The sequence below is a fragment of the Diplotaxodon limnothrissa genome, linkage group LG5, assembly GCF_057381915.1.
Source record: "Diplotaxodon limnothrissa isolate DT_005_m linkage group LG5, D_limnothrissa_male_GT1.1, whole genome shotgun sequence".
NCBI lineage: Eukaryota > Metazoa > Chordata > Actinopteri > Cichliformes > Cichlidae > Diplotaxodon > Diplotaxodon limnothrissa.
This window is the reverse complement of record NC_140600.1, coordinates 24,395,145-24,423,039: the sequence shown is the minus strand read 5'-3', so window position 1 is coordinate 24,423,039 and position 27,895 is coordinate 24,395,145. Positions and strand designations below refer to the sequence as shown.

The following is a 27,895-nucleotide window of genomic DNA, read 5'->3' as shown; positions in this document are numbered from 1 at the left end:
GTGTTGATCTACAACCATGACACAATCACGTCTACGACAAGCTAACCAGTAACCCTTATGACTTACTGGTTAACCCGTCTAGGATGCAGCCCAATTTTTGCTGCCCACACATCAAGTGGGCCTGTCATGACCTACTCTAAATACAGCTAAAAGACGCATGTCATTACAATTGTACAGCAGTTTTGTTTTTTTCTTTTTCTTAAATACAATCTACTCAGGGAGTGATTCTTGATAAACCTACTCATCTCATATTTTGACTTGAACTACAACTTGTGCAGGTTTATCAACACTGCACTGACTTTCTGCATTCCCTTCTAACACCATCATCTCTCTTCTGCCGCAGAACGACTTCACCCTTTGGTTACACTTCGTAAACAAACCCTGAAAATAACCCTTGGATCTGCACGACTGCCAGCAGATTTCCACCACAACCGCATACAGGCTTGTGTCATCTTTTAGAAAAAGCTTCTTAGGATTAGTCAGACCTCTAACAGTCCGCATGTTGTTAATATAAAACCCATGTAGTATGTGTCAGTCGCACAAATCACCTTGTGAAAAAACATGATGTGGTTATATGCCAGCCAGTGCCACACGGCAGGGATAACAAACAGATTTGTTTGCCTTTAGTTCATCTTTACGGCTGGTGCATATGCACTACGCAGGCTACAGCTCATAAACAGCTCTATCTGACCAAATAAAGTATGCGCCTGCTTCTCTTTCAGTCAGTTCCTTGACATCAAATAAATATTTGGGATACACACCTCTTTTGTCAAGTCACACAGTAAAGCAACACACTGGTTTTGGGTTAGAGAGGCAGTACTGTTGTTTAAATTATAAGTATAGCCTCAAGTGGGTTTTGTATGGTTTTAAATCTCCTGATAACATATGCCTGAATCATCATTTTAAAAAACTAATTTCAGGAGACTGCTCATGCACAGAGTGGGATTAAAAAAAAAAAAAAAAAAAAGCTGTTTACAGTTAATGCATGCCATGTTGGGCAGTAATGACCAGTTTCAACCCACACAGGTCTTCAGACAAAACGCTATCAGCAGGAATATAAACAGGATGAGAAAGAACACTCTTACCTCTGGAAAGAAATGGAGGCCACACAAAGTATGCTGTTCAAACTGTTAACAAGAAAGACTAACAACAACATTTAAAAATTAGTACACTTATGGCTCAGTCAGGTGGTTGCCTGGCGAACACATTTAATTTCTTCGCATTCTGCAACTGTTGCAAGTAGTTGTAGCAACCAAATAGTTGCACAGAGGTTGAGAATACGACACCCTCAACTTCTGAGCGACTACTTTTGAAATGATTGCACATGTAGTCTATATGAATTTATGCTTATGTAGACAGCAACTGATTTGCGATTGTTGCTCATTTGTCACTGATAATTGGAACATTATTGCAAAGAGATTGTGTGTAATTTCCAACAAAGCCTGTTCAACTGCAAAGCAAAAGCTGACAGTTGCAGACTTGGTCCCCATCTTTGAAGCAAGCATTTAAAATGCTATAAGATTAGAATAATTAGAACAGAATAATTCTGAGAGCTCGGGTGCTTCTACAAAAAAAATGCACCCTTCCAGAGGTTCAAACTGCCGTGTTTTAGCGTCTAAAGTTTTACTGAAGTGTTACTGTAAATAAGCCAAAAGAAAAAAAAAAAAGAAAAAAAGAAAAGGATACTTCTCCACTTAGTTTACTGTGGGCACACACTAAGATTACAATGAATTAAGCAATATTTCCAAACACTACTACCTCTAATGCTTTTTTGGATGAGCTTTTGATTGTAAAAATTGTGGATTTCAAAGGGGAACTTTTGTAATAGATGATACTGCAGATTAGAAGTATGTTCTTCTTTGATTTTTTTCTGATTAAATTTGTAACACTTTTCACACTTTTAAACTGTCTCACAGCATGTGCCTTTATGAAGACTGCTCACTTGTGTTTACAGCTGGCATTATTATAAGGTCAAGGTCAGATTTATTTATATAGCACATTTCCAACAGCCGATGCTGCACAAAGTGCTTAACAATAACAATAAAATTAAAAACTACAGTGTAATACAATAATAACAATAGAAACAATAAAATAGAAGAATTGAAACAATACTAACTAATTCAGATAAATCCAAAATGCTTGGGTCATAATGTGTTAAAAGCCAGAGCGTAAGACACTATGGATAAAAGCGTGGGCTAAATGGTTAAATTGTAAACAGCTGCTACGGGAGGAAGTGCCTGCTAACGGTGCAGACTAAGAGCGAGTACAGGGAATAGGGTGAGTGGGTACAATAGAACTGGCTTCTCCCCACTAATTAGCTTGAACCTTGTAATGCATTATAATAAATGAACAAAGTCTAAGAATTCGTGGCCACAGAAACCTGAACTGGCCATGTATCACTTTAGCAATGAGGGTGTTTAAGTTTCTAATTGAGGTATCAATTATTAAAGAGGCCAATTTCCGTTTCAATTGTGAGGTGAAGTTGCACATTAATTCTTTGTGCTATTGCTGGCCGTTGGCCAAACTGTCCAGCCAACACCATTTTGTGAACGGTTCCTACACCTACACCAAACTTTTGAAGACACCTGGAGTGTTAATTAAGACATTCTGAGTTGACTTACCTAGATAGAGTGCAATCTTTCCAAATCTGTAGACTGACTGATTCACACAACTACACAACAACATGACAGTAATTTGTCGCTTATGACTTTTACTTTACTATTCAGGTAAATTTGTTATCGTTATCTACTTGTAAAAAGTAGAAAAATCATAAAGTTGAGCCCTCTGATTGATCCAGTGTTAACCGATTGATCTACAGGGTGGGCCATTTATATGGATACACCGTAATAAAAATGGGAATGGTTGGTGATATTAAAGTCCTGTTTGTGGCACATTAGTATATGTGAGGGGGCAAACTTCTCAAGATGGGTGGTGACCATGGTGGCCATTTAGAAGTCGGCCATCTTGGATACAACTTTTGTTTTTTCAATAGGAAGAGGGCCATGTGACACATCAAACTTATTGGTAATGTCACAATAAAAACAATGGTGTGCTTGGTTTCAACGTAACTTTATTCTTTCATGAGTTATTTACAAGTTTCTCTTTTTTTTTTTCACAGCCATTGACATGTTGAAGAGGTTAACATGTGAGGAGCGGATCGAAATTGTGTTGATATCTGGTGAACGCAGTAACCGGGTCATTGCAGCAGATTTCAATGCCAGACACCCTACGAGACCACCCATCTCCCATGCTACAGTCAGCAAACTGCTTGCTAAGTGTCATGAAACTGGTTCAGTGTTGGATTTGCCAAAATGTGGATGCAAGAAAACTGTCACTAATGAAGAAACATCAGTGGCTGTCCTAGCTTCATTCAGCAACAGCTCACAGCGTAGCACTCGCTGCATGTCATTGGAGAGTGGCATTAGTCGAACATCCTTTCGGCGGATATTAGCTACTCACAAATGGCACCCTTACAAACTCCAGCTACTGCAGCATCTCAACAAGGATGACCAAGATCGGCGCACAGAATTTGCAGAATGGGCAAAACAAAAATTGGAACAGGACCCGCAGTTCACACAGAAGATTTTGTTCAGTGATGAGGCAAACTTTTATGTGAATGGTGACGTTAACAAACAAAACCACCGCTATTGGTCTGACACTAACCCACATTGGATGGATCCCTTCAAGACTGTTGGAACAACAAAAGTGATGGTTTGGTATATGGGGAACAACGATAGTGGGTCCATTCTTCATCAATGGAAACCTCAAGGCCACTGGATATTTGAAATTGCTACATGATGATGTGTTTCAATCTTTATGCACTGAAGCTGGCACGTTCTCTGAGTTTTTCCAGCAAGATGGTGCACCACCACATTATGGGTGCCAGGTCCGAGCATTCCTAGATAAACAGTTTCCTGGAAAGTGGATTGGTCGTCGTGGGCCAGTTGAATGGCCCCCAAGGTCTCCCGATCTGACCCCCTTAGACTTTTATCTTTGGGGTCATCTGAAGGCAATTGTCTATGGGGTGAAGATACGAGATGTGCAGCACCTGAAACTACGGATACGGGATGCCTGTGCTGGCATTTCTCCTGCAGTGTTGCTATCAGTGTGTGAAGAGTGGGAGAAGAGGGTTGCATTGACAATCCAACATAATGGGTAGAACATTGAACACATTTTTATAAGTGGTCAGAAACTTGTAAATAACTCATGAAAGAATAAAGTTACGTTGAAACCAAGCACACCATTGTTTTTCTTGTGACATTACCAATAAGTTTTGATGTGTCACATGGCCCTCTTCCTATTGAAAAAACAAAAGTCGTATCCAAGATGGCCGACTTCTAAATGGCCACCATGGTCACCACCCATCTTGAGGAGTTTGCCCCCTCACATATACTAATGTGCCACAAGCAGGAATTTAATATCACCAGCCATTCCCATTTTATTACGGCATATCCATATAAATGGCCCACCCTGTAGATCAATCGGTTACTTCAACCCATGACTTCCTACACTACTAAAGGCAAAACAAAAGGTGCCATCCCTCTGTTTTTGGTTGCACAATAAGTTCTTAATGACACAAGTTGGAAATCATATTTACAGTAAATGTGAGGGTAATAGGAAACCAATATAACTGCTGACTGTGTCATTATTCTGTTGCGGTTACATTTCATAATGATAATTAAAGCAAGACATTTGTTTTTGAATATTTGTCTCACAACTAAAACTTACACTAATGTTTAGCAACGAACTGTTGCTTCAGTTAACAACATTAACTAATCCCACAGTTAGCACGAGACTGGTCATGTGAAAGCTTTCCCAGCACTTGCCTTGCTGTCAGTCATGCCCTGCCCCTATGCACCTGGTCTGTAGTGAGAACCAAGGGTTTTTAGGTAAACACCAACACAGCTCGACTCTCTCGTTTAGACAAAGGAGGCATTTAAAAGGTGAACATCTACAAGTTCCTTCTCTCTTCTTCCCAGCAACTGGTAAGCTCAAGGGAGGAGTCTGAGTGCCTGAGAGCTGAAAATGAGGACTCCTATCAGCAGCAAGTCAAATTAAATCATCGGCAGCAAATCACGAACACGGGGAATTACAAGAGATTACTGCCCCCGTCCAGCCCTACCCAGACCCCAGAGAACAATGGCCTGTAATCTGTGTTAATTCCCAAGCTAATCAACTCAGGGCTCAGAGTCTCATGGCAGCAGTGACAGGGAACAGCAGTTCACATCCACCCAAATGCCAAACTGACAGACAAAACTAAATGCAGCAAAGCCACAGTATAACTCCTCAGATCGCTCACCACTCATGCATTTTTAACATCTACCAAAATCTGTAATTGTCTATGCCCAAAACCATTTTCTTCAATGTGTTTTAAAGCCTATTCCATTTCTAAGGGAGTTCATACAACACCCTCCACTGTCAGGGCTTTTATTTTTAATGTAATCTTCATTGCAGTGCTATTGGTGTGCAGGCTGCTCTCCCTGGTGATCTGCCTTGCGTTAAGGAGGCTGGGGGCTCAGCATTAAGCCTCACTTAAAGCTGCAAAACTTTAAGAACAGCGTTTCTCCTTTCATTCACCAAGATGACACATAAACCACATGTCTTTGGTCATCCTCCGTCTTACTCTCTGGCCTGTCAGGCCAGTTCCAGCACTCTCAAGCCCTCGTGATCTTCAGGTTTCACTAGCTGACAGGTAGACGTGCAACTACAGATGTCATGCATTCAGCTCCAATGAATCATCTGACTAGAGTTAACATGTGGGAGTTTGTGCATCTCTGATGAAACCCACTTCTACAGAACACATCTTCTCAGAAGAAGTGATTTGAGGCTATATAATTTACGATGTTGCTAAGCAAACATATGGACTCAGATGGCAGTTTTTCCCCAGCAGCTTTCTAAGTTTAGCACAGTTCTGCAACACAACACACCTTTACGAGAGTGATGTTTGTTACCATAGTATTACTGTGACTTTATAGTCATACTGAAGGCTATGCAACACTGATATCTGTTTTTTTATATACAGTATTAGTACCACCCTTTTGTCCCCACTGTCCTTTACGTTGCTTTAGTTCATTTAGGTTTGAGGGTATTCATTATGCACAGTTCTCTTAGAGAGGGTCTGTTGGGATGTCCACTGTGAGGAAGATTAGAAACTCTCTTGAATGCTTTCCACTTATGAATAATGTCTCACTGTAGAGTGATGCACTTGGCAACCTTTCCTGGACTGATGGGCATCAACAATTACTTATCTAAGATCACTGCTGATGTCTTTTTCACTTTTCCAAGGTGCTTTTTCCACCTTGACACTTTGTTAGGAAACAGCCGAATGCTTCAGACCAGCAAACTGCAAAAACTTCTGCTTTTATAGGGGGAGCCCACACTTGTAGCATCTGGTCGCTACTTACCTTTTTAATTCCTGTGGAAGCATGAAAGGTATACTTTGTTTTTCACAGGACTGTGAAAACTCTTTGACATGACAGCAACTGCAAAATTACATAGAAACTGAATACATGACATCAGGATAGTGGCATGTCAGTTACAAGATCATGAAGGCTGATGAGACAAACTGTCATAAACAAGCCTTTGTTTTTATGTATGCAAGTCTAGTTTTCTTAGATTAATTTTCCCCATGTTTTGAAATGAAACATCACCTGTTTTTCCTTTAACAGAAAGCACTGGCAGTCATGTTTGCAAATACCCTTAAAACCTAACCAAAAACATTTCATCTAATAGATATCTTTATGGTTCAGGGGCTTCCTAAGATGTCCTCAGCTTTCTGCGACGAGGCAGGGTGTACTTGGTAATATGAAGTCATTTGAAAGGTTGTAACTGTAACAACGGTTGTTTAGGAGACACCTGTTAAGCCTGATGCATTTTAAATCATGTTAGCCTAAAAACACGGTTCAGAACAGTCTTTAACAGCTACATATTGCAGCTAGGCAAACAGCTTTTACCTGTATGCGTCCTGCCCTCTACTGAAAGGAGAAATGACTAGTAAACATATGGCAAGTCACAAAATCAACTCTTTGCAGAAGGCATGCATAAACATTTTAAAAGAACAACAGATGCAGAGACATCTGACTCACTTGGCGCAGGCCAAAGTAATGATCTAAACAATACAAAATGTTTTGTGTGATGGAGGCTGCACCAGCTCGCTTTCTTCCAATCAATGCAGATGTTTATCCGCTAATCTACCAACAGCTTGGGCTGAAGTAAACATGCTGCCTGGCTCTGTTCTGCCTCAAGCATCATCAGTGCTATCAGTAATGAGGACAGGATGAGCTACCACCTCTCCCAGTTCCCTAACAGAACATTACTGTTCTCTCTTTCCCTGTGGCTCCATTTCTGCACGAATGAAGCCCCTCTGCCACAATACCACGACCAACCGCTAAGATGGACAAACTAATTTGTCTGGGGTGGATGTTTGAAAAACAGAAGGGTGGAGAGCTGGGAACTGGTTTTCTCAGAAGAACCAGCTATGAGGTACTCAATAAAGCCCATATTTTAGAAATGAGAAGATTACCGAGAAACAACTAAGTAAATGAAAAAAAAAATTCACAGAGAGACAGAAGGAAAGATGGAGCTGCTGGAGGAAAAGAGAGCAGACTGAGGCAAGCCACAGGGGAGATGGCAGCCGTGGGTGCCCTTGAAATTGCCTGACTCATTACTGCAGCAGCACGGCCATGCATGGTGATGGCAGGCTCAGAGAGAGAGCTCTCGGCCAGGCACTGACAGTCAGAGAGTGAAAGACAGCCCTGTTTTTAAACCACCAGAGAAACACTTCAAAGGCTGGCGTGCTCATTCTCCATTTTCAAACGCCACCCTGCACTAGAGCGAGGCAGACGGGAAAATGCTAATGGGTTTCTGTGATTAACCCCCGTGTTTGTGTCCTGATAAGCATATAATGCCTTGCTATAAGAATGGTGTTAATAGATAGCAGCACACAGGTACATCTGGACACCCTGAGTGACAGGTCTGTGTGGGTGACTCAAGACTACAGTAATCATTTAATTCTTCTGCAGCGTGGGCTTCAGTCAAACTGAGATTAGCATTACTGCACAGCTGCCTGCTGTATACTCCTCACACATATACTGTACAGCATCTATAGTGTCTGGGAAAAACAAAACAAAACTTAAAGTTCCAAATGTATGGTTAAGCAGTGGTTGCAATCTATTTTCCTCTTTATCTGGTCCAATACAACTAGAATGTAGAGTGATAACGCATCCCTCGAGCAAGTAGACTGCAGGAAGAGTGTCAATCTCTGCGATGCTGTGGTTGCATACAACCCACTGACAATCTTCATCATCACAATTAAGGCAAAGTGGCTGCTGTGTCTTCCATTTTGTCCTCCACAGGAATTGACTTCCAACATTAAGGGCCACAGCAGTGTGGTAATAAGTATACAACTCTGTCCAGCACCAATCAGGGTGCAGTAATCCAGCCAACCTCTTTTTAAAATCGCTCCAGCACTCCATTAGCATGACTGATGTATGACTGAATTATTTCACACAAAATAAAGCTCTTGCTCAACCTGGTTAAGGAATGAAGCTCTGTGGATAATGATATGCGGCCTTTTGGATAAACCCTTATTTGATGAATTAACCATAAAACCGACAGGGGGAAATTTTATATACATGCCATAATGGGTTGTCTGGAGTGTATTTAAATGTGGATATTTATGAGACCATCTACGGCTCTGTTTAATGTTTTAGATTACAAGACGTTTGGAAGAATGTTATATTAAGAGTGCTTTTTGCTCTTGTACATTTTAAATGGGTGTCCCAAATCATCCAATATGACTGCTGGAATAAAATCCTACCTAATCAGAAAGCATTAGTTCCCTGTCAAATCTCTGCTCCCTGAAGCAAATGGCAGAGCTGCAGACAAATCCTCCCAGATCCTACCTTAATGTCCTTTATGTTGAGGGAAAAAAAAAAGTGTACGAGCAAGCACTTATGTGCTGAGTAAATGCCTGCCAGATGTGTACACATCACCATGCAAAAGTCAGGTGTCATATGTGTTTGTGCATTACAGATTTGGCCACAGCAGCATTTACCGGTTAAAGGATGCAAATCAGCAGGAGGCAAAGCTCTCAACGTGGCATCAAGACTCAGGGCCTGAGGTCAGCAGAGTGACATGCCAGGCTAAGGAGATTACATTCTGCTACAGACTAACGAAAGGCTGCTCTTGTGAGTAGACACTGACCAACCAAAAACATCAGAGTTAAAGCAGTAGTGGCATGACATAACAGAAGGGTGTTCCATCTAAACCTAGCTTGAGAATAAGAAACAAAAAGGTATCTCATGTGGAAATGTGTTGAGAAGAGCCTAAATAAAAATATAAGCCATGACTGACTTGACTTTACATAGTAAAATGAGCTATTTAAGGGTCAACTGCTCAGAAATTAGGCATTAGTTATTCTGCAAGTTTCTCCAAAATGAAAAGCTTTTTCCAAAGGTCTTCTGGCAGACACACAAGAGTTAAAAAAAAAAATGTTTGTGCTGAATGTCTTTGTATTTCGTCGTGAAGGTCTATTCTATGATCTGGTCTCAGTCTGGGTATGCTTCCTTCAAATGTAAAAAACTTGATTTCTTCCATCCTTAGAATGCCGATTGTGTAACACACAAATCATCAGCCTTCTGCTTTCTGGAAAGCTGTGATAAAGATGAAAAAAATATATATATTACTGAGGAAAAAGAGGCGGCATCTACTTGCGGGGTGATGAAGATGTTGACTTAACCTAAATTCAACCACTGCTGGGAAACTGGACAGCAATGCTGAACTATTACGACTGACAGTAAGTTTGACTTTCATTTTCCCCCAAGAACAAAATCATAACCAAACTAGGGAAACTCTCCTTGCACTCTCTCCAGAAGATTTCTGTAAGAATTCAAAACTACTTCGGCAAAGACCTTGCTAGCCTCTCCAACATTTCAACATAATGAGGCAAAGCTTTGGCACTCGGCCTACCAAATCCTTTCCCCATATCTAAACAGTTCCCCACTCTACAAAAACTCTAACATTTATTTTAAATACACCATCATACTGGCAGGGCATGTGCCCCTTTGGTCATGACTGTCAAAACACTGGATGTGATCTCTGCTGCATTTTAACACATCCTCGCCATGTTGTTTTGGCATTTAGTGAAACACTGCTGAGCCTCACGCTAAAAGTGACGTTTAAGCCTGCAAGCATAGCTCTCGCATTTGTTTCTGTTTGACACTCAGCTCCTATCTGCTCACTGCAAAACAAATAAATAACATGGAAAATGTGCAAGTTGTTCGTCTGATATAGATGAGGCATGATGTAACGAGCTCTACAAATACGAGTTTGCCAAGATCATCATGGGACATGCTTGTGTCTGATGGGGCCACTGTGTGCGCACACTCCGTTTCAGTATTGTGGATCTGGGAAGCCTCCAAGTCTCCTGCCAGAATACAAAATGCCAGATCGCCACCATGAAAAGAACTCCAAGCAGAGGGACAAGCCGGTGTCCAAGAAAAGAGAAACATCTTGTGTTGGGCCTAATTACTTCTGCTCCAAGATTACACAGTTTTGACCTTTCTCAAGCTTACAGCACACAGCCTGATTGGAAACTGATGAGGACAGCATTAATACACACAGCACTGTTAATTATATTTAATGCAGAACAAGGGAGGGGAAATGTAGCTATTTACTATGCACAAACTGCCTAATTATGTTTCCTTGTAACCCTCAAACACCTAGATCATACAAATTGGTTTTAATCCAATTAAGTATTTTTTTCCCCAATTAAAGAAGTCTCCACAGATTTTACAAGCCAAAGTCTGTTTAAAGCTCTTGGGGAATAAGTGAAAAAGTTCCATGAAGACATTTGGAGAAGTAGCTGCACAAAGTCAAGTGATGACACTTGAGTCAGAGTCTGTTATTGTTGAAATCTGGAAATGTGAAGACAGAAAGAAGTTAACTTACCTGACAAGACTTCCTCATCTCTGCTGCTACAAGTACAACATATCCAACTGAACTGATGGTCAAGTGCAGTGCCAAATTATTGTAAATGGACAAATGAGTTGGGGTGTGTTATCTGAAAATCCGCTACTGTGGATTATGTACAACAGTAGATACAGAATGGTTAACATTTTAAGAATTATAAGAAGTGAAATGGGAAAGCATAAAGCCAATCACATCGTTTTATCCATCCATGGCAAAAGCTGAGGTTTATGAAGGCTTCAAGTGTGGTGGAAAACATATCTCCTGATGTAAGAATGTGAATGATAAACCAAGAAAATGGTAAATGCACAATGTGAAAGTGGAGAGCAATTCTTTAAGTGCACTAATGTTGATGAAACCATAAATTTGTAAATTGTAAACCATAAAACGCCACTCTCCCCATTCTTTATTCCCTTTATTCGTAAGGGGTTGTCTGACTGGTGGGATTTTCTCTGTATTATTGCATCATCTTTTACAGTACAAAATACCTAAAATGTAATATGTTTAATTAGCGTGGCAAAATTACCAAATGTACTTAGTTTTTGTTTTAAATCAGATTTGACTTCTGAATTTGCATGTTTTGGTGATCAATGCAATATAGATTATGCCCTGGTTTTACTTTCACTGAAAATAACTGCCTTACCTATATGGCTGCCAAGTGGCAAGACTGGCTACTAGAAAGACTTTGACCCAATGCAGCTTGGAGGTGTGGAGACATGCCTATGAGCCCTCTGCAACTGGGAGGCAAGTGGTTGTTGGCTAAGTGAAACTGATCACAAGAAAATATGTGGTGCTGGTTGGGACAAACTTGTTTCCCTAGAATCCAGTGGTTGAAGTAGCAGCAGAGATGTGAATCACCACTTCCACTGAAAACTTTCAAAAGGAAGTCATCAAACATGTGATGCAGATGCAGAATTGGGCATTTATTTGCTAGTTAAACTGACAGTCTCGATGTTCAGTCAACTATATGCATAGTTAGTAATATAATCACAGCTAAATCTGTGGACAGAGTTGTGGGCAGGCAGACTGGAAACTAATAACATAAGGAAGTTTTGAATATTCAAGGTGGAAGTCAAAAATAAAAGACACATGGTGTTATTTGGGATTTCTTAATTCACTTGCAGTCTGCATATAACCCTTCTCACTCATTAACAGTACCACACCACAAAAGGAGAGTGTCTGAGGTCATGAATAGTCAAAGGCTGAGACCATCTCGCTGATAGACTTTCCCTGATGGGATTAATAGTTTTTCTGCTCCTGACTGAAATTCCAATTCTAAAAAGAAGAACAGTAAGCCCCAGCATAAAAAAATAAAGTATACAACAAAAGCGGCATCACGAAGTTAGAGCCAGACACTGAAACCGAAAACTCAGACTTCATTAGTGATATATCCAAAAGAGACTTGAGGTTTTGGTTTGAGATGCACTGAAAGACAGTGAAACCTCAAAACCCCCACCGAGTAACTATAAATCTCTTTTATCAGAAACATCACTGTGCTCACTATCAAGAAAACAAAGTGTTTTATGTTACATACAGCAGATATGAACATCTACACTGGCAACAGCAGGCATGAAAACGGAAAGGAACTCCATAACATTAGACTGGAATGTGTTGCTCTGTATACTGGAGCAGAGAAGGAAAAGGATTAGGAGCTTTGTTTCACAGTTATTGGATTTTGGCTCCGTGGGAATGGAAATACCCAAATGGTGAAGGGAACGCAAACACTGAACTATTCTCGTTAATGTGGAAAACATGACTCAGGGTAAACGCAAATGACACATTAAACACACGCTTTATTGAGAAGTTCATTTCTTCACAGTTACAGTCAATTAGTTCCTAATATTCTAGATTTAAATGAATCACTGAGGAAGGTTTTTTTCCCCCTCTCCTGTTTTCAAGCATCTGTTAGTTGCCGATGTCAAGATCTCTAAAATCAAATTTCCCCTGTAAATTATTTGGGGCTAAGCTGAAAGCAAAGAGATGACAAGAGATAGGGAGAAAGAGAAATGATGTTGATGTGCAACAAGGGCCCCCTGCCAGATCTGAAATGTGGATGTATATGTCTAACTAATCTAAATGCTTTTTTCCTGGAATATTTCCAGGACTTTAATTAGTAATGTGAAAAGAAAAAAAAAGCCATGCGTTTCTGCGTAGAGAAGCACTTTACCTAAGCAGGAAAGGTCCCCAACTGATTCGAGATCACCCTGGCGATATGAACTTTATTTGCAAGTTTGTTTGTTTCTTTTAAAGGAGAAACTGCCAAACCAGAGGCATAACAATGAAGAAGCAGACAAAGACACTGACAACACAAAACTAAAACTTAATTAAATAAAAAGGTGTTACATAACTAACACCTACTTGTATTAAAAAAAACAAAACAAACAACCCCCACCCCCCCCCAAAAAAAAAAAAACAGGAAGTCCAAAAAAGTAAAGAAGTTTAAAAAAAAAAAAATCTAAATGAATCAGATTTGTCTTATTCTCTTAACTTCCTTGAACACACCTAAAGAGTGACTGCTTCTTTCAATTTCTTTGTGATTCATTCCAGGCAGCAGGAGCTGCATTCCTAACCATCATTTCAGTTCAGTTTGAACCAAGAAATGAAACTATTAACCTCTGATCATAACGGGACTTACAAACTGGAATCTCATTATGATTTCAGGTCAGTGGACTTGTGGGCATCAGGGAGAAGCAAATTAGATGTGCCTCATTCATCAGCACCTGCTGTACCTGAAACACTCAAAAGCAAAAAGCACCAAATCCCCAAACTGCTTCAGTGCAGCTTCTCTGGGCAGGAGTGGACTTAATGCTGAACTGTCTGGGCAGCTCCCACGGGTGAAAGAGTCTGAACGTGGAGCAGAGTGCTGATGGGTTTTAAGAAAATGTCAGCCTCGCTCTTGCTAATGAGCTGTCAGAGTGTGTGCGCTATGACTGACCTGTATTTCCTCGTAAGCCTCGTCGATAGTGGTTACTTGGTGCTGCTCATGTAGCGCCGGCTCGTCGCAGAAGAAACACACGAGGCTTTTGTCGGTGAGGCAGAAGAGCTTGACCTTCTCGTGGTCCTTGCAGGGGTAGGAGCTCCTCTGTGCGTTAAGGATGGCGTCCAGTGGGAAGGCTGAATAGCGCTCCACAATGTTGGACAGCTTGAGACTTGGCGAAAGTAGTGGATCGGCGAAGGTCCTCCGGCACTCGGGACAGTCCCGCGCTCCGTGAGGCTCCTGTCTGCTCCAGTGCTCGGTGATGCACTTTCTGCAGAAGTAGTGCTCGCAGCCGAAGCTGACGGGGTCCTGGTAGATGCTGAGGCAGATGGAACACAGAAGCTCGTCCTTCAGAGAGCAAGCCATTTGCAAAAACTGACACTGAAAGGCATCTAAGAGGGCAACGTCGTGGAGCAGAGTATACTTGGTTCAGTTTGTAAGGACGTGGTTCACTGCCATGTGGGAGTTGACTTCAGGAATCCTGAAATTATCGTCTCTGTTGGGGTGTAAAAACAATAAACAAAAAGACAATAAGGCACCTCAAACCTTTAATCAGCCAAACCCTAAATAAGTTATGTGAAGACATTCTTTTGGTTACACATTAACAAAATCAACTTCAACAACAACCCTTTAATATTTAATCTACAACACAAGAGCTTCTAGTAAGCTGTACTAGCTCTGTACAAACTGATTACACAGTCTAAATATGGGTTTTTAGATTAGACCTGTAATTAGTATTTAAAAAATGACAAAGAAATCACACTTTCCAGTTTCTCAGATTGGATATTTGCTCGTGATTTTAGTATTTTATTGCAGTGTACCAAGTATCCTTTTATCCAGCAGCATTTAGCACATCAATTAATTTGAAATCAACCGCACATTCATGGATAGTGAATACAATTATCCTGACTTTATTTTAAAGCACTTCAAAATCTCATGCCCTAATGAAGGCGGTGGACATAACTTTAAACAAATCCCTTTAATAATTTGGCAGTAGCGTGTACCACCTTTTTTAAAGCAGTCCCTTTTGTTCTCATAATATAATGCCTGCTCTTTGCTTTCACTTTGTGAGCTTCCTCTTTACCTGGGGAAACACCTGACGTACATTAGCGTTTCTACCAAACTAGTTCTGTACTTTGCTGCACCCATTTCCTCGCTCTTTGAAATGGATTTGCTCATTTCTAATGGATTTGCCTGTTGGTTTGGTTGACTGCAGCAGTCCACCAAACCAACAGACAAACACCTGCAGCAGTCAGTATTATCTCCGTTGCCTGTCCACCTCCTTCCCCGGTGTTAAGAAGCTGCCTTTTAAATACCCTCCCGTAAAGGGCTTCAAGATCCCGTGCTGCTCTTTTATTTAATTCGCACCATCTATCACAAACTATCGGACCAACATATGAGCTGTTGCTTAGGATAAATACACATTATATAACATATTTCATCCACCTTGCTCGCTGGCAGGGACTGTAAACATAAGCGACCAGGTCCACGACACCGCCAACCACAGCGGGAGGAGATAGGGGACACAAAAGAGGCATAACACTGATTTAATTAGCCGTATAATTAGAAAAGTGTATGTAGGAATCTATACGGGAGGTTGAGGCTTCCCAAAAAATGCCCATTATTAATAGAAGAAACGAATTAAAACAGCAAAAAGAGCCTAAACTCACCAGCCTTCGCTCAACGACATCAGCGGCTCCAACGCAAGTGTCTTTCAGGAAGGGAGCAACACACAGCGGCAACGGATGCAACCAACTGTACCGAAAAATTAGGGGGGCCGGGGACTCGACCACACACAATGTTCGGAAGAAAGATACTTGTCATCTATGACTAACATTTGGAAGATAACGAGAGTAATTTATATGTAGCGTGGTAATTTAAATGATTATCAAGTTGAGTACGAGACAAGGAATAAAACTGTGTAAAGTTTTATCCCCCTCTCCTAATGAATTGACTCGTACTGCCTTTCTTTTCGTTCACAAGCTGCTGCTGCTGCTCAGCTAATTACAAGAAAGAAATATACAGAAATCAACCGTTAGCAACTTTTTTTTGTAGAGCAAATTGCCTGACTTTAAAAAAAAGTTCAGCAGCTGCCATGAAAAGTAACTGCCACTTCTAACTGAAAACAATTTTATTAGTCAGAGAGATGTTGTAGTGTCCAACTTCGACCAGCAGGTGTCAGAAGCGTCCGCAAAAAAACTACCCTAATCTTCAGGTTTAGGTATCGTGACAGAGGATAAGCGTTTGTTTTATCAAAAGTAAACGGTTTCTTCAAGAGCTAGAGAAGAACCGCGGGTTTGGCATATTAAAGCAAAATGCAACAGTTTCGTTTATTAATACTATAAAGAAGAGTGGTTCTGCTGAGACACTGATTAGAGTAAGCAGATCCTTCCAAACTGGGACTAAAGTTAATAATGCTGAGAGGTTTGTGTAACACAAGCGAACTATACTTCTTAAAGTTTAAGGATAAATGTGCTGTATGTCATTTCAGTCCCAACTTATTCTAATCATAAATGTCTTTTTTGATGTCTTTGTAAACTTGTGCACTTCATTTTCTATTGTGATGCAATTCAGAGCAGCTCTTTCCTTTCTTGGCTCTGTTTGTTTTATTTTATTTATTTTATTTTATTTTTTTTGTTGTTGGCATGTTCACTTTTGTAAGCTAGAGCCAAACAAAATCTTGAAAGGGACCTACATGTAAAAGTGGGTCACTTGGTCGCTGATGTATCATGAATATGTATAATATGTGTAATAGTGTGTCCAATCATGTTTTCATGTATTACTGGAGAAAAAAGGGACTTAATTGCAATTAAACAGCAAAAATTAACATTTTGTTACACATAAAAAAAGATATGAACAAAAATGTGTATTTTAATGGAGAGAAAAAAGTTAGGACACCCTACCCCCTAATAACTAGTGTTGCCCCCTTTGGCTGATATAACTTCAGTGAGACACTTTTTGTAGCCTTTTACCAGTCTCTGACATTGATTAGAAGAAAGTTTGCCCCACTCCACAATGCAGAATTCTTTCAGCTGGGGGTTTCTTGCATGTACAGCCCGTTTCAAGTCACCACACAGCATTTCAATGGGATTAAGATCAGGGCTTTGACTTGGCCATTCCAGGACTCTCCACTTCTTAGTTTTTAGCCAGTCCTTGGTGGATTTGCTGGTATGCTTTGGGTCATTGTCATGTTGCTGTCTCCAGTTCCGCTTCAGCTTTAATTGTTTGTTTGTTTTTTGTTTTACAGATGATTTCACATATTCTTCAAGCACCCTCTGATACACAGTCGAATTCATGATGGATTCTATGATGGTGAGCTGGCCAGGTCCTGCTGCAGCAAAGCATCCCCAAACTATGATACTGCCACATCCATGCTTCACAGTTGGTATGAGGTTCTTTTCTTGGAAGGCTGTATTTGGTTCATGCCAAACATGTCTACTGTTCTGGTGTCCAAATAATTCAATTTTAGACTCATCAGTCCAAAGAACATTATTCCAGAAGTCATTGTCTTTGTCTATGTTCACTCTGGCAAACTTTAGTCTGGCCTTAATGTTTCTCTTAGAGAGTGAAGTTTTCATCCTTGAACACCTCCCATAAAAGTCAAACTTGTGTAGTCTCGTTCTGATAGTAGAGTCACGCACTTTCACATCGACAGTAGCCAGAGCCAGCTGTAGTTCCCTGCTACTCTACACCAACCCCACTACACGAAGATACCACACCAATAAAACCACTGTAGAGGAAGTAAACAACAGTGATTATCTTATTAGAACGCAGTGTTCTTCAGAGAAACATTGGTTCCTGGCATTCGTGTGGATGTTTCTTTGACACATAACACGTGCCCAAACATTGTTGCGAACCAAGCAAACAATGAACTGCGACCCCCCCCCAAAAAAAAAACAATGCTCAGGAAGGGCTTAAAGGAAGAGCTTTTGATTTAGCCTCCAAATTTCCCAGATTCCAAGGACTGCATCCGCATGATACGTGAGGTCTTGAGGAACCAGAGGTGTGAAGGGTCAGAGGTGATTTAGCCGCAGGTAGGGGACTTACACAATGTTAGGAAGGTGGTTTTAATGCTGTGGCTTGGTGGTGTATTTCACATGAAAATATGCTGCTTCTTTTACTCCACTACCCAAAAGTATAAAACCTTTAAAACTAGCTAGGGTACTCTTTCCATTTTTGAAAATAGAAATACTATTATAGTTTTAAATAGTTTCAGAGGCGAGTGAAATGAGCTCAAAGAAAAAGTCAAGCTTTGGTTTTTTGCGCAGTTTTGTCAAATCAGCAAAATCTTCTGTCTTTCACATTTGTTTAAAATGTTAAAGAATAAAACAAGAAATGGAAGACTTCTGACCGAGAACATGAGGTACCAGGCAGAGAAAGCGCAGCAGCAGATTGGACTGAATAATTGTGAGCAACATCAAGCAGAGCAGGTGTGAAACAGCAGCAGGGATCACTTCTAGGATAAATGAGACTTACCAAATGCAAGTCTGTTTACAGAACATTTAAAGTAGAATCAAGGAATTTGGATAAAAAGGGTGTGTGATGTTTAAAACTCAGAAATTATGGCTATGATTTTCAAACAGACATGTACTGTTGTTTGTTTTTGTAAATATTTGGATGCAAACTTAAATCAGCCAAATACATAAATAAAAATACACCTTTTATTTACATTGTAACTGCATACCCCTCTGAAATCCTTTGCTATAACCTGATATACACCCCCTAGAAATGTAACTACACGTCGACTCTCACCGACATCTTGGTTAGGTACACCTCTTCAACTCCTGATTAGCCAATTACATGGCTTGATCTCAGTGCATTTGGTCGTTATGGTCAAGATGACTTGCAGAAGTTCAAGCCAGACATCACAAGGAGAAGAAAGGTGATTTACGTGACTATTAATGTGGCATATTTGTTAGTGCCAGATGAGCTGGTCTGATTATGTTAGAAACTTTTGATGTACTGGGAATTTCCCACAGAACCATCTCTTGAGTTTACCGAGAATCATCTGAAAAACAAGACACCCAGCCAACAGCAGTTCTCTCGGTGAAAATATCTTGTTGATGCAAGAGGTGACTGGCCATATTGTTTTGAGCAGCTAGGAAGGCAAAAATAAGTCAACCACTTGTTACAACCAAGGTTGTAACCAGAAGAGCATCTTTGAATGTACAGCACGCCAGTCTTTGAAGCAGATGGGTTACAGTAGCAGAAAACCACAGTCTGTACCACTCTTGTCAACTAAAAACAGGAAACTGAGGCTGAGATGTGTATGTACTAAGCAAAATTAGACAAGAAAAGATTGGAAAGATGTTGCCTGCTCTGATTCTCAATTTCTGCTACGGCATCCTGATGGTTCGGTTATGATGGCTTCTTCCAGCAGGATAATGCACAAACTTCAAATCATCAAGATCATCAGATCTGAATCCAACAGAGCACCTTTGGATGTGGTAAAACAGGAGATTTGCATCATGGACTCAAACATGACAAATCTGCAGCAACTGTCACACAGTTGCTTCAGTGGACCCAAACATGGACTAAATCTCTGAGGAATGTTTTAAGAGAATTAAGACGGCTATGACAAAAGAGATTTAACATGGTACTAGCAAGGTGTACCTAATAAAGCGTCTGATGAGCGTATGTGACCGACGTCGATCTTCAGCCCCCCCGTTGTAGAAATATTTTGCAAATGAGGAAATTAAATTCACAGAATATCCCACAGAGCACATGCAGCATACAGAAGCGTGAATGAGCGGATATCTGTGCCCTCTGTCACATGGAGGAAACCACAGCTATTTCAACTAGTTGACTTCATGGCCCAATATTGTCAAGCAGTTTCTGCAAACTGCAAGGAACCCAGCCTAGTTTCTGAAAGACTGTGACTGAACTCTTTAGGGCAGCCACTGCTGCATGACCAGAGTGTTTTCTTGAATATGTATTTTTTTTAAAAATATATAATTTAAAGTGTAGCTGTGCCATTTTGCTTTAAAATAATTTGCTTAATCTTTGACATTTTGTCATCTAGTGCAGTTGACCTACATTTTTTTAAAGTGTGGTTTTGGTATCCAAACACATTTTTGAGGTTACCTTACATGTAATACACAATATAGTGATGTGTGGTATCTTAACAAAAGAAAATGATTCTTTCAGCAAAACTGTACACACAAGATATGCATTTTACAACAAACATTGGATATAGATGTAATATATTATGATGACTGTAGACTACACCTCTCTCCATATTTACATTTTTATTTCCAGCACGGCTTATATATATTTATATATACATATAAATACAAATATAAACAATAAGTAACAGTTTCTGCCTTCAAAGTGGAAATAGTTGTGTACCTTAACATCAGTCTTTCATGCATATGAGTCTTGCTTTGTGTGCTCAGTGCAGTAATTGGAACTCTCCGGCACTGACATTAGTGACTGTTTGCCATCTTCTTGCTGTGGGGTGCTAAAGGACTCCTCTTCCTCTCCATAGGGGAGCTTACAGTCAGGTTTTATCAAGTCCGCAGGTATGAAAGCTGGTGTCCCACAGGACCCGTTTCCTATGTGCAAAGTGATGTTAACGTTGACGTGTGGGCTGGTAGTCATGGGCGTGATGATCTGAGGGCTGCTGGGCTGAGAGGACGTCTGTGTTTGGATACTGGGCTGTGGTGCAGCAGAGTCTTTGTTGGAGTGTAAAGTCTTGGGCTCGGACAGAACAGACAATGGATTGTCAAGCGCAAAAGTGGAATGTAAAGGGCTGATGGATTCCTGGCTGCTGCAACCATCAGTTCTAGTTAAAGTTTCGGTATTGGTTGTGCATTGACTGTGATCACTGCTGGCTTCCCCTTTTTCTAGCAGGCACTCATTTTCTTGTGATGCAACTTTAAATAAAGTCAGCTGAGTTTTCCCACTGTATTTCTGCAGGGAGGAAGAAAAAGAGAAGTTCATTTCCAGCGGATTTTTAAAAAAAATCACAAACACTGAGCTATTCTGCCATAAAGACTAATTTTATGGTGCCTACCAAGCCCAGTTTTTATTGATGCTTTTATTGGAAGTCGCACTGTGGTTACAGTTAGCAGTGGTGTTGTACTGGACTGGATTATATCAATAAACGTGCAAATGGGAATGTTTCATGATTTAATTGTTGTAAAACTGAACGCAATCAACTTTAAAAGGGGGAGAATAAATGGCAGTGATCTTGTACTGAATTGCAGACCACAGAGGATGTGTACTTTACTAAATGTAGGGTGTATTCAGTATGAAAGATAGAAAGCCGAGACTTACTTCGTCAGCAGTCTCACAGTTTCCGTTTGCATCCACCTTAGGAGATAAACTTGCAGTGTCTAAGAAAAAAGAACAATGGTTGTAAGTAAGAGAGGGAAAGTGTAATAAAAACTGTTCCTTGTAAAGAAGTTAAAAACTAACTGGTCCTTATCATTCTCTAATGTAACTCAGAAATAAACATAATGCCTATAAAAGCATATATTTACCTTTCTTGCAGATTTTTTGACAATAACATAGCAGAAAAAGGATGATGGTGATGACAAGTAATCCAGTGACAGAAGCAATTAATCCAACTAAGAGAGGTAAGCAGAGATACATCTCAAAAGAAGCAAAACAAGAGCACTTTTGAAATACTTTTCATACACAGCTGTTTTCTTATGAGTAGTCTGAAAGTTAGTCAGTTATAGTACCATAACTGCTGTCAGGCGGTGGGGTCAGTAGGCTTGTTATTAAATAGGTGGAGGGTTCTTCTGAAACTGAGGCAGACTGTGTGGTGCTTCTTAGCAGAGATGTCGAGCCTGAGCTTGGTGCAACTGTGGTCGTGCTTGTGCTGGGAGTTGTACCGACACTCTTCTTGTGATTGTCAGTTGTTGTCTGTGAGTACGGTTCACACACATTGTCTGATTCAGTATTGCCTTCTCTAAGAACAGCCCTCCCATTGCAGCTGAAGAGAACAAAGAGAAGGGTCAGCAATTTGAGTCTGGAACACCTTTGTGGAAATACCATAGCTCTCCTTCACTCACTCTGTGTGGGGCTGGCAGGGGTCAGTGGAGGAGGTCTTGTCAGAGAACGTGCCTTCGGGACATATTTTACACTTCACATCTGAATTTGGTGTGCCTGGCAACAACAGAAAAACATTTAATTTAATGACGTGTTTCACTCTATGACTTGTATTGTATGGAACATGTTACAAAACAACATTAATAAAAGCACTGGCATATTGAGACTTCATGGGAAATATCAGAGAGACTGAATAGAAATCTGTAGAAAAAAACGCTGTAGCTGCGAAGAGTGCATCTGACCCACTGTCCCGAAAAAAGCAGTCACATGAGCACAGTATACCGACAGCTATATTGCACTAAGGATAAAGGTCAATATACTAATAATGTCATAACATGGTATTTGTTGAGTGATTTGGTGGGATGAGCCAGAATAATTGATCATGTTGATGACTCTTGATTGATCTATAAATGAATCTGTAACAGCATATAACTTTGTCAATGAGTGGAGTATATCTACGAGGAGGCTGAGGGCCGACACCAGTACTTTTTCTATTCCAGTAACCACTAAAGTTAAAGCTATACTTAGAAAAGGGCCTGTTCTTGTTAAATCAAAACATCAACCCAGATAAGTGTGGACTGTGGGAGGAAATTAAAGCACCCAGAGGAAACTCGCACAGGCAATCAGGAGGTCTTGCTTGAGGCAAAAGTGCTAACCACTGCACCAGCATTGAAGGAAAAAAATGTCCATCCCGGTTTTCCCTCCAAGGCACGAGCGATAAGCAGAGTTCTGTCCTTTCCTTCTAAGATTCCTAATTATTTAAAGTAACACTCAGGTATGCCATTCAGCGTGTTAGTACGAGCTCGGGAGCAGCTTGGGAGAACAAGAAAACAGAGACTGCTTTAGGTTGTCTTCCCAATCGACTCAAAGGTTTATTTAGTACATAACAGCTTATATAGAGGAAAAAAAGGTTCGTGTGTCAGCAAGTTCTCAGTTCAAACCGGTACAGACCAAATAAGGAAACGTCTTCCTGCCTTGTGAGCAGAGAAGTATCCTGTGTGTAGTTTATCAGTTCAGCTACAATTTATGATCATCCCAGCAAAATACACTCCTAGACATAGAATACAGAGTTCTTTCATTAGTGAATTCTGAAACAAACCACCTGGCCTTTAACGAGCCTTTTTCTAAGAGATAAAGAAGGGAGGATGGGAGTAAGGAAGTGGTCTCGTCTCTGTGGTGTTTTCGACCTTGGGGTACCAGCCTGTGAGTCTTACACATCAATTCTTGGGTCAGAGAGAAAGAGAAAAACAACTATTAAATGGGCCTTATTGAGTAACTCTTTTCTGTATAATATCACAATAAAACAATATCCTGTAAATGCTACCATGGTATCAAAATATCACAACAAGCATGTACCCCTCTCCTTTTATTTTTGTTATATTTTTATTAGTAGTAATTACAGAAGACCCTCACAGAAAGAAGTTGGCTCATCTGACAAATGGTACATCCTTAAATTTCAAAATATTGTTTTAAGATGTACCATAAAAACATAGTGACAAGAGATATATATAAAAAAAAAGTTTTACCTTTTACAGACACTCCCAAGCCAGGTTTGCATTGTTTGTATTTTTTGCAGTCTGAGCAGTATGGATTGTCATATCCCAAGCGGCAGAACCTCCCAGGTCTGCAAATACACTTGGACGGTGTTGTAGAGGAGCAGTTCTGTGCATACTGTAAACCTTTTTCTAGTTGAAGACAGAAAAGTATTCTTTGCTCACATCCATTGCTTGTTGGTATTAAACAAAACAATAACTGGACAAATATGAGTGTAATAACATGGAGATGTACAGTTCATCCACTGACCTTCTTTGCATTTTTGACAGCTATTACAGTTTGGATAGAAGTTAAAGTTCTCTCGATACTGATCCGGAGGACATGGTGTACACACAGTATCGGTAGTTTCAGTGCAACGTGTGTCCCCTCGATAGCCTGTAATTATATCATTTTAGTTACTTAACTTACATTTATATTTAATTTATAAGTTTTATATGCATTTTATTACTGCACATAGGTACCGTAACTCTACAAAAGCCCCAAAAAGGCCAAAAGCATAAATTTAATGTTATTTGTCATAGTTGTTAATTGTTCAGCCTAATAAAATCTGGTCATACTTTGATAACGTAACAGTGACACATACAATGCATTATAATACAATACTTTATACTCTGTCCCTGAGTGCATTAAGTTATTGCAACTATAGCATTTAATACACACATTTAACCGATAAAAGGCAGTCCAATAAAATGTCTGCTGCACTCATTCAGTGGTAAAGTGGGAAGTAAAACAATTAACTTCATACTGAGTGGGAGAGATGAGATTAGTGAGCATGGGAGATCAAGTTATCTCATGAGCAGGGGTGGAGCGAGGGCAAAACGGCTGAAATGCTTCAAAGTAAAACTGATTTCCAGCTCAGTGTGGCCCAAATCACTGTTGTCACAGCAGGAGGTTCACAAAGCCAAAAACACACACAAGCCACTGCTTAACAAAAGAGGAAATAAACAGAGGGAAATCCTTGTGTGAATGCACCTTTTGTTAGTGCAGTCATTACGAAACCCAGCCTACCTGCAGTATTAACCAGCATTTTTGTTCGGAGTCAGGAAGTACACAATTACCAAGCTGGTAGTTTTTGTTGCAGAAAGAACAAAAAAGCCCCTGTTCTCTATTCCTCAAATCCCATAAAGTCCACCACTGAGTAATACCTTAGTATTTAATATATCTGTATCATTCAAAAGAGTGTTCATTGTTACTACTTGTTGACAGGTACTACCTGTTTATGTTACAGTATACACATTGTATTTTAACTATGAAATTCTACATAGTAATAGCTTGATTTTTCATGTCTATTTCAGTTTGTAATAGATGTGGAACTGTAGACTTTTATGAGGCTTTGTGTGTGCACCTTTCCAAATGAAGTTGGGCGGTCTGTGTTTGTTAAGCTGTGTTATGTGTAAGGTATTAAAATTCTGCTTTAAATCTTTAAGTAATTAACAGTATTGTGCGTTTGCTTTCCTTCGTCTCTGAGGATGAAAGAGCAGCTTATAAATACATATAATTAGTCACAGTAGGTGAAAATTTCCTTCTTTCACACCTTCACACCCAAGTTTTACTAACACGTTTCATGACATGCGTTAGTGCTCATCGTGTAGTGATGCAACTTTCAGAATAGCTTATGCCTGACCATTGTTTATCTAGTCTAACTGTTGTGGTGGAAAGTTTTGTAAAAAAAAAAAAAATGCAGTCTTTGTTATGTTTACAGGACAACTCTTACCAGGGCGACACTTTGTACAGCACAGGCCATTGTGATTGTACTCTGTGTCATTTCGACACTGTCCATTTTCACTCTTGTAGGGTGTAGAGCAGACCTATGGGAAACAGACAAATACTTGAGCGCATCTCATTTTCTGCTCCTTAGATGTAGACAGCGAAGAATGCTGTAACCCTCCAACCCAGAGCCAGTAATTCAGGTAAATTTAGTAATTCTGAAATTACAAATTTATGTGGAAAGTGTATGACGTTTTTGCTATAAATGTTCTCAGAAGTAGACAATAAGCGTAAACATTAGCAAACTCAGTTAAGATAGTAATTTCAAAATCAAAGATTTAGTCACTGTCTGATATAGGAAACAGACAGGTTGAGATATAACCTGCTGTACTTTTGAGTATGTTAAATAGGACCTTAAAGTAGAACCAGACTACCCACACCTTCGCCCACTTTTTCCTTTCTGGTAATGGTGCTGGCCCCAGTGCAGACATGGTCAAACAAGCAAACTCTTGTTCAGAATTCATAGGAAGTGACTCTTTTTTCTGCAGTATTTCTGGGCGTTTGGGCAGTGCACGCATACCAATGCCTTAACTCACATGCCATCTCTGCCTGTGCTTCTGTCTCACACACCAAAAGATAGTAAAGACTGAAGTACATTGTAGCTGCTTGCACACCTGTCCTATGCACACACAAAAAAAACATGAAACTCCCTCACCGCAGTGGCCTCCAATGACAAGCAAAATGAACGATTATGCTGACTGCAGCACCGTGTTTCTCGTATTACAGGAAACAGAGGCGGCGACCTGGAAGCGCTGGGTTCCTAAGCAGTAAATTCTTGTGTAGTGTGACCACCGGTACTACTGCGAGTCATGACAAAGGTGATTTATGAAGCACTTTGTTCTTATTTCCTGACAGTTAATCAGTGATAATAGTCTGTGTTTTCCTCCAGCTCTCGGCTTCATGCCTAAAACAACTAATGATTTACAGAAAAGCACAGTGATACAGGGAGATAACAGAAAGAGCTGCTCCTTCATTTCTGCAATGAGATATTCAGTCTGAAACTCCATGAGAGAGCAAGTAACCGAAACCAAACATTCATACAGGTTCACCACAGCACAACCTATTCATTAAAATTCCACGGTAAAACTTACTGTAATATGATCACATTGATACAGACTATTAAGAAATGCTTTAAAAGAAATGAAAAACTCTCCGTTTGTTGGTTTCAGGACAGGTGATCAGATTAAACAATATACAGAAACACATTAGAAAGGTTAAATTACATGACAGAAGTTAGACATCTACATTAAATCTTTAATGTTAATGACGGTCTTTCAGTGATTTCAGAGAATTGCGTCTTCAGTTCCTTTTCCATTTAAACTGTCCCTCTGGTCATTAGCTGAATCCCACTGCACTGGTATTCATCCAGTCTGCGATGAACAGTACAATCAAGTGTGACAGACTTAAAGACAGTGACAAAGCCTACCTTGATAGTTTGGGCACACAGCAGAAACAGCAGTAAAAGCGTGTCCTTCATTGCTTCTTTAAAGTAAACCACAGAGGAGACGAGTCGGCAGCCAGCGTGCGCACTGTACTTTTCATTTCTAGGCGGGTCAACACTCACTGTGCTCATGTGTAAGCAGGAGTAGTTTCCTTGAACTGAGTTAAGTAGTTGGAGGAAGTAAACCAGTAACACGTATTCACATATCTGTAAAAACCTAATACGAAGTGGTACAGTTCATGTTTAAAAAGCGATGTTGGACTCCCACATGTTTACATATGATATCCGTTATAAATGCGCAGTATAAGATTGCTATGATCTCAGCGTTTGTTTACCTGGGGTAATTCAGTGTCTGCTAAAAGAGTAAGATTTACTCCAGCTGCTGGCTGTGCCGTGAGGAAACAATGGTGTTTATGGATAATATTTCTTTCATGTTAAAGTAAAATTTAGACTTCTACAAAGAAATGTCTGCCTATGGACAGAACACCAGTATGAATAGGTAATAATTAATTTAGTACATATGAAAAGGGGTCGTTAGGTCAGTAACATGATGTGCCAAAAAGTTTGTCACATAAAAAAATTAAGAAATAGACCTTTGAACAACAACTTGGAAGTCATTTTTAACCCACATCTTTTCGCATTATGTAGATTTGCTAAGTGGTCTTTACTAGTTTCAACAAGAAGGTAGGGCTTTATTATCAGTATCTAAACATCTGAGTGAAAAGACATTGGATCTGGCATTCTCAGCTACTAAGTTCTATTTAGTCACGTAAACAAAGAGTTTTATTCAGCTAAAATGCATGTGACATTAGTGTTTAGCTATAAGCATTAAATTTGCTGATGTGCATTGAGATGAGGATTGTGTGTCTGTTGCCCTTCAACACTCGAACGTAGATCAGCATAAATGCACCAGAATTACTTCCCACTTATCGTGGTTACATCTGCCTAATTATGCTGCTTTAAATTCAAACTCAGCAATCAAGTTCTGCTGCTGAGGGCTGTACTGCAAAATAGCATTTGGGACTTAGCAGGGTTACTTAAGGTTCAGCCCTGAGTTTTTAGTGTCACAAAGATTGTTGGAAGATAATGAAAAACATCGTCTTGGAGTTGTAAGATTCAAAATAAGGACA

General features: G+C 40.0%; 2 protein-coding genes across 2 annotated transcripts in view; both read right to left on the bottom strand.

Annotated features, from left to right (window-relative positions):
* Positions 1-14,395, bottom strand: part of trim62.1 (tripartite motif containing 62, tandem duplicate 1) — a 32,031-nt gene extending 17,636 nt beyond the window's left edge. Inside the window, exon 1 of the mRNA XM_085354327.1 lies at positions 13,904-14,395. Within this exon, the coding sequence (XP_085210453.1) occupies positions 13,904-14,311 (408 nt within the window). The 5' untranslated portion in view covers positions 14,312-14,395. The remainder of the gene's footprint in view (positions 1-13,903) is intronic.
* A 5,828-nt stretch (positions 14,396-20,223) lies between these two features.
* On the bottom strand, positions 20,224-26,857 carry tnfrsf1b (tumor necrosis factor receptor superfamily, member 1B). Its single transcript, XM_085354326.1, has 9 exons — positions 26,751-26,857; positions 25,272-25,365; positions 23,807-23,932; positions 23,530-23,688; positions 21,967-22,060; positions 21,634-21,887; positions 21,430-21,516; positions 21,224-21,282; positions 20,224-20,857 (listed from the first exon to the last, which is right to left on the bottom strand). The coding sequence occupies exons 1-9, from the start codon at positions 26,799-26,801 to the stop codon at positions 20,309-20,311; spliced, it is 1,473 nt and encodes a 490-aa protein (XP_085210452.1). The 5' UTR covers positions 26,802-26,857; the 3' UTR covers positions 20,224-20,308.
* Positions 26,858-27,895: the final 1,038 nt, after the last annotated feature.